Here is a 10,000-nt window from a genome sequence, read left to right on the forward strand (position 1 = left end):
AGAGAGAGAGAGAGAGATGGGGTGTAGGTAGGTAGAGAGAGAGAGAGAGAGAGAGAGAGAGAGAGAGAGAGATGGGGTGTAGGTAGAGAGAGAGAGAGAGAGAGAGAGAGAGAGAGAGTCAGTACATCAGTCTTTATAACATGTACAGTGTCTTGTCTGTTTCTAGAAGAAGTGTTTTCTGTAGTTTGGTCAACCTGAGATGCCGTAGATGCTGCTGCTGTCGACCACTTTGTCCACGGTGTCGTTCAATTGGAGGTTGCTGCGGCGATGGCTGAGCTTCCTGCCAGGGGGCGGGGGTGGAGCATTGCTATGGAGACAGGGAGACATAAGTCAGGCTATGTGGCATGCTGAGTAGAGGGTTACCATCACTCTCACCTGGCCACAGAGAGAGGGTTACCATCAGGGGTTACAGTCAGAGAGATGTCCTGTGTAGGTCCTATCTGGCTAATAGAGGTAAACCAGGCCAGTAGCCACACACCAAGATCTGAGTCTCTCACCTGAGAGGTACCTGGATAACAGGTGTACTGTACCTGGGTCTGAGAGGTAGCAGCCTCATCTAACCTAGTCTCACCTGGGTGAGAGGTCTTAGGTAACAGTCTCACCTGGATGAGAGGTCTTAGGTAACAGTCTCACCTGGATGGAAGGTCTTAGGTAACAGTCTCACCTGGATGGAAGGTCTTAGGTAACAGTCTCACCTGGATGGAAGGTCTTAGGTAACAGTCTCACCTGGATGGAAGGTCTAAGGTAACAGTCTCACCTGGATGGAAGGTCTAAGGTAACAGTCTCACCTGTATGGAAGGTCTAAGGTAACAGTCTCACCTGGATGGAAGGTCTAAGGTAAGTCTTACCTGGATGGAAGGTCTAAGGTAACAGTCTCACCTGGATGGAAGGTCTAAGGTAACAGTCTCACCTGGATGGAAGGTCTAAGGTAACAGTCTCACCTGGATGGAAGGTCTAAGGTAACAGTCTTACCTGGATGGAAGGTCTAAGGTAACAGTCTTACCTGGATGGAAGGTCTAAGGTAACAGTCTTACCTGGATGGAAGGTCTAAGGTAACAGTCTCACCTGGATGGAAGGTCTAAGGTAACAGTCTCACCTGGATGGAAGGTCTTAGGTAACAGTCTCACCTGGATGGAAGGTAACAGTCTCACCTGGATGGAAGGTCTAAGGTAACAGTCTTACCTGGATGGAAGGTCTAAGGTAACAGTCTCACCTGGATGGAAGGTCTTAGGTAACAGTCTCACCTGGATGGAAGGTCTAAGGTAACAGTCTCACCTGGATGGAAGGTCTAAGGTAACAGTCTCACCTGGATGGAAGGTCTAAGGTAACAGTCTTACCTGGATGGAAGGTCTAAGGTAACAGTCTTACCTGGATGGAAGGTCTAAGGTAACAGTCTCACCTGGATGGAAGGTCTAAGGTAACAGTCTCACCTGGATGGAAGGTCTAAGGTAAGTCTTACCTGGATGGAAGGTCTAAGGTAACAGTCTTACCTGGATGGAAGGTCTAAGGTAACAGTCTCACCTGGATGGAAGGTCTAAGGTAACAGTCTCACCTGGATGGAAGGTCTAAGGTAAGTCTTACCTGGATGGAAGGTCTAAGGTAACAGTCTTACCTGGATGGAAGGTCTAAGGTAACAGTCTTACCTGGATGGAAGGTCTAAGGTAACAGTCTTACCTGGATGGAAGGTCTAAGGTAACAGTCTCACCTGGATGGAAGGTCTAAGGTAACAGTCTCACCTGGATGGAAGGTCTTAGGTAACAGTCTCACCTGGATGGAAGGTAACAGTCTCACCTGGATGGAAGGTCTAAGGTAACAGTCTTACCTGGATGGAAGGTCTAAGGTAACAGTCTCACCTGGATGGAAGGTCTTAGGTAACAGTCTCACCTGGATGGAAGGTCTAAGGTAACAGTCTCACCTGGATGGAAGGTCTAAGGTAACAGTCTTACCTGGATGGAAGGTCTAAGGTAACAGTCTCACCTGGATGGAAGGTCTAAGGTAACAGTCTCACCTGGATGGAAGGTCTAAGGTAACAGTCTCACCTGGATGGAAGGTCTAAGGTAAGTCTTACCTGGATGGAAGGTCTAAGGTAACAGTCTTACCTGGATGGAAGGTCTAAGGTAACAGTCTTACCTGGATGGAAGGTCTAAGGTAACAGTCTTACCTGGATGGAAGGTCTAAGGTAACAGTCTTACCTGGATGGAAGGTCTAAGGTAACAGTCTCACCTGGATGGAAGGTCTAAGGTAACAGTCTCACCTGGATGGAAGGTCTAAGGTAAGTCTTACCTGGATGGAAGGTCTAAGGTAACAGTCTTACCTGGATGGAAGGTCTAAGGTAACAGTCTTACCTGGATGGAAGGTCTAAGGTAACAGTCTTACCTGGATGGAAGGTCTAAGGTAACAGTCTCACCTGGATGGAAGGTCTAAGGTAACAGTCTCACCTGGATGGAAGGTCTTAGGTAACAGTCTCACCTGGATGGAAGGTAACAGTCTCACCTGGATGGAAGGTCTAAGGTAACAGTCTTACCTGGATGGAAGGTCTAAGGTAACAGTCTCACCTGGATGGAAGGTCTTAGGTAACAGTCTCACCTGGATGGAAGGTCTAAGGTAACAGTCTCACCTGGATGGAAGGTCTAAGGTAACAGTCTTACCTGGATGGAAGGTCTAAGGTAACAGTCTCACCTGGATGGAAGGTCTAAGGTAACAGTCTCACCTGGATGGAAGGTCTAAGGTAACAGTCTCACCTGGATGGAAGGTCTAAGGTAAGTCTTACCTGGATGGAAGGTCTAAGGTAACAGTCTTACCTGGATGGAAGGTCTAAGGTAACAGTCTTACCTGGATGGAAGGTCTAAGGTAACAGTCTTACCTGGATGGAAGGTCTAAGGTAACAGTCTCACCTGGATGGAAGGTCTAAGGTAACAGTCTCACCTGGATGGAAGGTCTTAGGTAACAGTCTCACCTGGATGGAAGGTAACAGTCTCACCTGGATGGAAGGTCTAAGGTAACAGTCTTACCTGGATGGAAGGTCTAAGGTAACAGTCTCACCTGGATGGAAGGTCTTAGGTAACAGTCTCACCTGGATGGAAGGTCTAAGGTAACAGTCTCACCTGGATGGAAGGTCTAAGGTAACAGTCTTACCTGGATGGAAGGTCTAAGGTAACAGTCTCACCTGGATGGAAGGTCTAAGGTAACAGTCTTACCTGGATGGAAGGTCTAAGGTAACAGTCTCACCTGGATGGAAGGTCTAAGGTAACAGTCTTACCTGGGTCTGAGGGGCAGTGGAGGAGAGGTCTGGCCCCGGGAGAGATACCTGGCTCTGAGGGGTAGTTATCTGGGTCTGAGGGGTAGTTACCTGGCTCTGAGGGGTAGTTACCTGGGTCTGAGGGGCAGTTACCTGGCTCTGAGGGGTAGTTACCTGGGTATGAGGGGCAGTTACCTGGCTCTGAGGGGTAGTTACCTGGCTCTGAGGGGTAGTTACCTGGGTCTGAGGGGTAGTTACCTGGCTCTGAGGGGCAGTTACCTGGCTCTGAGGGGTAGTTACCTGGGTCTGAGGGGCAGTTACCTGGGTCTGAGGGGCAGTTACCTGGGTCTGAGGGGTAGTGGAGGGGCTCTGAGGGGCAGTTACCTGGCTCTGAGGGGTAGTTACCTGGCTCTGAGGGGTAGTTACCTGGCTCTGAGGGGCAGTTACCTGGGTCTGAGGGGTAGTTACCTGGGTCTGAGGGGTAGTGGAGGGGCTCTGAGGGGCAGTTACCTGGCTCTGAGGGGTAGTTACCTGGCTCTGAGGGGTAGTTACCTGGCTCTGAGGGGTAGTTACTTGGCTCTGAGGGGTAGTTACCTGGCTCTGAGGGGTAGTTACCTGGGTCTGAGGGGTAGTGGAGGGGCTCTGAGGGGCAGTTACCTGGCTCTGAGGGGTAGTTACCTGGCTCTGAGGGGTAGTTACCTGGCTCTGAGGGGTAGTTACCTGGGTCTGAGGGGTAGTGGAGGGGGGTTCTGGTCCAGGGAGAGCTTACGGAGGTCAAGGCTGAGGCTGCGAGGCTTGGCCTGGGGTAGAGGGCTGGAGAAGGGCCCCTTCCTACACCACATCACATACCCATTCATGTCCCTGAGACAGACAGGACAACACACCAGTTAGAACAGACACACCAAGGGCTGGTCTCCCAGACACAGCAAGCTCAATGGAGAATCTTCACTGTCCAGGACCAAGCTACATTATGGTAAGGAGAGAGTAGTGGGATGTGTGTGTCTCTCTGTCAGTCTCTCTCTGTGTGTGTGTGTTTCTCTCTCTGTCTGTCTCTTTGTGTGTGTGTGTGTGTGTGTGTATGTGTGTCTCTCTCTCTGTCTGTCAGTCTCTCTCTGTGTGTGTGTGTGTGTGTGTGTGTGTGTGTGTGTGAGACTGACCCTAAACAGGTGTAGTGCTGCAGCATCATTCTACTCTTAGCAGTCAGTTTGATGTCCAGTACAGCAGTTTCCACACCACCCACTGGAACCATTCGGACACACACACGCTTCTTCTTCGACACAGAGGCCCCTGGACACACGCGCACGGACACACACACATTTCTGAATACTTTGTAGAAATCTCCAGTTAAAAATTGAGATTCAGAGGACACATAGATCAAAGTTCCTACAGACGTCTGGTCTTAGTCATGAGAACATAATCAGACGCACGTTGTATGAAACGTGACAAAAAACACCTAAAAACAACTACCTTATAATTACTTGCAGTAGTGTCTTGTTAATAAATGAGTTATATAGCATTTCATGAACATTTCTAAGTGTTGAGGCATGCAGCAGGTACTCACTAGGCTCCAGGTGCTCAGGTATATAACAGTACCCATGAGGAACAGTCTCCTTCTCTGAGATCACCTGGACATCAGATACTACCATACCACCTGACATGTCCTAGAGAGAGGGGGAGATGTCATTTAGGCATGCGGCGTGCATGTGACTGTCTGAGTCGTGTGTGTGTGTGTGTGTCATACCTTGCTGTAGCAGAGGTAGTAGCCAGACTTCATGGCGAAGCTCCGTGTGAAGTTAGCAGCAGCTCCATCCTCGGTTATACTAATCTAGAACAAGAGAGGGGGGGGGGGAGAGAGAGAGAGAGAGAGAGAGAGAGAGAGAGAGAGAGAGAGAGAGAGAGAGAGAGAGAGAGAGAGAGGAGGGGGGGAGAGAGAGAGAGAGAGGAGAGGGAGAGAGAGAGAGGAAGGGAGAGAGAGAGGTTGAGAGACAGGAGGGGAGGGGAGAGAGAGAGAGAGGGGGAGACAGAGGGTGAGAGAGACAGGAGGGGAGAGAGAAAGAGAGGGTGAGAGAGAGAGAGAGAGAGAGAGAGAGCGAGAGAGAGAGAGAGAGAGAGAGAGAGAGAGAGAGAGAGAGAGAGAGAGACAGGAGGGGGGGAGAGAGAGAGAGAGAGAGAGAGAGAGAGAGAGAGAGAGACAGGAGGGGGGGAGAGAGAGAGAGGGGTGAGAGAGAGAGGGTGAGAGAGACAGGAGGGGAGAGAGAGACAGAGGGTGAGAGAGACAGGAAGGGAGAGAGAGAGGTTGAGAGACAGGAGGGGAGGGGAGAGAGAGAGAGAGGGGGAGACAGAGGGTGAGAGAGACAGGAGGGGAGAGAGAAAGAGAGGGTGAGAGAGAGAGAGAGAGAGAGAGAGAGAGAGAGAGAGAGAGAGAGAGAGAGAGAGAGAGAGACAGGAGGGGGGGGGAGAGAGAGAGAGAGAGAGAGAGAGAGAGAGAGAGAGAGAGTAAGACACTACACACAATATTGAGAATTAATGACCTCTTACTGACTCCTCTATGGGCCAAGCCTTTATGTATTCTGACCTTAAATCATCTCCTCTATGGGCCAAGCCTTTATGTATTCTGACCTTAAATCATCTCCTTCTATTTCCTACTTCCTCTGCCTGTATCCCTCCCTCCCCCCCGACACCCTCCCTCCTCCCCGACTCCCTACCAGGTTGAAGTCTTTGGGACAGGTGCTGCTGTTGGAGGCCCAGGCCACTGCCGTCACCGGCCTGATGGGGGCAACACCACCGTGCTCCATCAGAGACATCTGGAAAAGAGGAGAGGAGATGAAGAGAAGAAAGGGAGAGGCGAGAAGGGGAATAGAACGGGGTGAGGAGGTTATTATGATGGTCATTCATAAATAATTATTTTAAGGATTGTCAACAATTCGACGTGACTAATTTCCCCACGTTCTCCCAACAACCACTGCTCTATCAGACATAACATTGTGGAGCAGCTATCATCATGGTATTGCTGTGCAAAAGATAACATTATTTTGCCAGATTTCCATATTGCTATTTGGCTTTGCAAGCATAACAAAGGAATGGTTGTTTGACAGGTAACTGCCAATAACCAGTCAAGAAATAAAACTAGTAAACAACTGTGAAACTAGCTAATAAAAACGGTGATTTGATCACTAAAACCCGGTATTAGCTACAAATGCCCCATTGTTAGGAAAAAATTGCTTGCAAGTTGGCTAACCTAGCTAGCTAGCAGCTAGCTAACATTTGTTTGACAGGTGAGTCAAACATATTTTTTCCTCCGTCTCGGAGATTTCACTCAGTTTTCAAAAACCCTGGTAAAAACATGGTACTTACTCTGTTTTTCGTTTCACCTTCTCTCGCTTTAGACTGTAAATGAAGTCCAGTAAACAACTTTTTAGAGGCGAGCAAGAACTTCTTGTGACTTTTCCTTGTCTCTTTTCCAGGAAATACTGGAGATTCTATGACTACAATTCCCATCAATCACCGGGACAAGCCAAACGATTACGCACGCACTTCCGAAGAAGATGCGCTGGTATTTCACCTCACCGCCAGATGGCGCTACTGTCCTGAAATCATATTGTTGAACGGGTCCTCGCTTCTCCCTTTACTTATTGCTGTAATCTATGAAAAGTGTCTAAATGCTGTGGCATTTAATTGTGTGATTTATGGTTGGTGTTTGGAGAGGGAGAGAGAATTAGACCCAACCAAATCATGAGAAAACAAAAAGAGAATTACTTGACAAATTGGAAAGAATTTACAAAAGAAACCCAGATCAAACTGGAATGCTATTTGGCCCTAAACAGAGAGTACACAGTGGCAGAATACCTGACCACTGTGACTGACCCAAAATTAAGGAAATGTTTGACTATGTACAAACTCAGTGAGCATAGCCTTGCAATTGAGAGAGACCACCGTAGACAGAACTGGCTCTCAAGAGAAGACGGGCTATGTGCACACTGCCCACAAAATTAGGTGGAAACTGAGCTGCACTTCCTAACTTCCTGTCAAATGTATGACCATATTAGAGAATCATATTTGCCTCAGATTAAACAGACCCACAAAGAATTTGAAAACAAATAAATGTTGATTAACTCTCATATCTATTAGGTGAAATACCACAGTGTGCCATCACAGCAGCAATATTTGTGACCTGTTTCCACAAGAAAAGGGCAACCAGTGAAGAACAAACACCATTGCAAATACAACCCATATTTATGTTTATTTATTTTCCCTTTTGTACTTGAACTATTTGCACATCGTTACAACGCGGTACATAGCCATAATATGACATTTGAAATGTCTCTATTCCTTTGAAACTTTTGAGTGTAATGTTTACTATTAATTAAGATATATACTGTCACACACACTGAAATATACCGTCACACACACTGAAATATACTGTCACACAGATACACTACCGGTCAAATGTTTTAGAACACCTTTTTCTTTATTTTTACTATTTTCTACATTGTAGAATAATAGTGAAGACATCAAAACTAGGAAATAACACATATAGAATCAAATAGTAACCAAAAAAGTGTTAAACATATCAAAATATATGTTATATTTGAGATTCTTCAAATAGCCACCCTTTGCCTTGATGTCAGCTTTGCACACTCTTGGCATTCTCTCAACCAGCTTCATGAGGTAGTCACCTGGAATGCATTTCAATTAACAGGTGTGCCTTCTTAAAAGTTAATTTGTAGAATGTATTTCCTTCTTAATGCGTTTGAGCCAATCAGTTGTGTTGTGACAAGGTAGGGGTGGTGTACAGAAGATAGCCCTATTTGGTAAAAGACCAAGTCCATATTATGGCAAGAACAGCTCAAATAAGCAAAGAGAAACGACAGTCGATCATTACTTTAAGACATGAAGGTCAGTCAATACTGAACATTTCAAGAACTTTGAAAGTTTCTTCAAGTGCAGTCGCAAAAACCATGAAGCGCTATGATGAAACTGGCTCTCATGAGGACCGCCACAGGAATGGAAGACCCAGAGTTACCTCTGCTGCAGAGGATACGTTCATTAGAGTTACCAGCCTGCAGCCCAAATAAATGCTTCACAGAGTTCAAGTAACAGACACATCTGTTCAGAGGAGACTGTGTGAATCAGGCCTTCATGGTCGAATTGCTGCAAAGAAACCACTACTAAAGGACACCAATAATTAGAAGAGACTTGCTTGGGCCAAGAAAAACGAGCAATGGACATTAGACCGGTGGAAATGTGTCCTTTGGTCTGGAGTCCAAATTGGAGATATTTGGTTCCAACTGCCGTATCTATGTGAGACACGGTGTGGGTGAATCGATGATCTCCGCATGTGTATTTCCCTCCGTAAAGCATGGAGGAGGAGGTGTTATGGTGTGGGGGTGCTTTTCTGGTGACACAGGCTGTGTAAGGGCTATTTTACCAAGAAGGAGAGTGATGGAGTGCTGCATCAGATAACCTGGCCTCCACAGTCCCCCGACCTCAACCAAATTGAGAAGGTTTGGGATGAGACGGACCGTAGAGTGAAAGAAAAGCAGCCAACAAGTGCTCAGTATATGTGGGAACTCCTTCAAGACTGTTGGAAAAGCATTTCCAGGTGAAGCTGGTGGAGAGAATGCCAAGAGTGTGCAAAGCTGTCATCAAGGCACAGGGTGGCTATTTGAAGAATCTCAAATATAAAATATATTTTGATTTGTTTAACACTTTTGGTTACTACATGATTCCATATGTGTTATTTCTGTCACGCCCTGACCTATAGAACTATAGTTTGTTGAGTCAGGGTGTGGAAATCTATGTTAGACATTCTATGTTTATGTTCTGGTTTTTCTATTTCTATGTCTGGCCGGGTGTGATTCCCAATCAGAGGCAGCTGTCGCTCATTGTCTCTGATTGGGGATCATACTTAGGTAGCCCATTGCCTACTGTGTATTGTGGGATCTTGTTCCGTTTAGGCTTGTATGTGTATAGCCGGAGGACTTCACGTTACGTTGTTTCTTGTTTTGTTGTATGTTTATTGTGTTAATAAACATGTACGCTTTTCACGCTGCACCTTGGTCTGACCCGTCTCTCAACGATCGTGACAGAAGATCCCACCACAAAAGGACCAAGCAGCGTGCCGAGGCGGAGCGAATAGCTTTGTCACAGGTGGGCAAATGGTGGTCATGGGAGGAGAAATTTGCTGGGAAAGGACCCTGGCAATAGCGGATCCACGACAACGCCAACGGGACCAACCGCTGAGGAAGCCCGAGAGGCAACCCCAAGAAAATAATTTGGGGGGGCTAGAGGGGTGGTCGGGGATCGAGAGAGAAGAGCCCCGCCCCACTGCACCCGGTGGGGTTCCAGTTGGAGTCCCTACGACCATGGGAACAGGAATGGGAACAGTTTTACGCTGAGGAGTCGGAGGATGACGACGACGATGAGTTTCTGTTCCCTAACTCGTGGGGGCTCCCGGAGGAGTCCTCACTGGAGGAGGATTGGGCGTGGAGAGAGGAGGACTGGAACAGTCGTGGATCTCCAGCGCCGGTTCCCAGTCCGGCACGGCCCGTGCCTGCTCCTCGCACCAAGCCAGTGGTGCGTGTTCCCAGTCCGGCACGGCCCGTGCCTGCTCCTCGCACCAAGCCAGTGGTGCGTGTTCCCAGTCCGGCACGGCCGGTGCCTGCTCCTCGCACCAAGCCAGTGGTGCGTGTTCCCAGTCCGGCACGGCCCGTGCCTGCTCCTCGCACCAAGCCAGTGGTGCGTGTTCCCAGTCCGGCACGG

General features: G+C 48.0%; 1 protein-coding gene across 1 annotated transcript; it reads right to left on the minus strand.

Moving 5' to 3' along the window:
* Positions 1-159: 159 nt before the first annotated feature.
* mvb12a (multivesicular body subunit 12A) lies at positions 160-6,704 on the minus strand. The gene is made up of 7 exons (XM_084189336.1): positions 6,593-6,704; positions 5,944-6,042; positions 4,980-5,063; positions 4,800-4,899; positions 4,396-4,525; positions 3,959-4,099; positions 160-307 (listed from the first exon to the last, which is right to left on the minus strand). Exons 2-7 carry the CDS (start codon positions 6,040-6,042, stop codon positions 190-192), a joined length of 672 nt encoding a protein of 223 aa, XP_084045462.1. The 5' UTR covers positions 6,593-6,704; the 3' UTR covers positions 160-189.
* Between the last annotated feature and the right edge of the window lie 3,296 nt (positions 6,705-10,000).

The sequence above is a fragment of the Coregonus lavaretus genome (genome assembly GCF_964263955.1).
Source record: "Coregonus lavaretus genome assembly, contig: HAP1_SCAFFOLD_6921, whole genome shotgun sequence".
In the NCBI taxonomy this organism is placed as follows: domain Eukaryota; kingdom Metazoa; phylum Chordata; class Actinopteri; order Salmoniformes; family Salmonidae; genus Coregonus; species Coregonus lavaretus.

Bases quoted from the DNA above. Each gene is read 5' to 3' on its own strand.
- mvb12a (XM_084189336.1), bottom strand. From the start codon at position 6,042: ATGTCTCTGATGGAGCACGGTGGTGTTGCCCCCATCAGGCCGGTGACG. The intron at 4,900-4,979 runs GTATGACACACA...CCCTCTCTCTAG, and splicing joins ACTACCTCTGCTACAGCAAG to GACATGTCAGGTGGTATGGT. The intron at 4,526-4,799 runs GTGAGTACCTGC...GCGTGTGTCCAG, and splicing joins ACCTGAGCACCTGGAGCCTA to GGGCCTCTGTGTCGAAGAAG.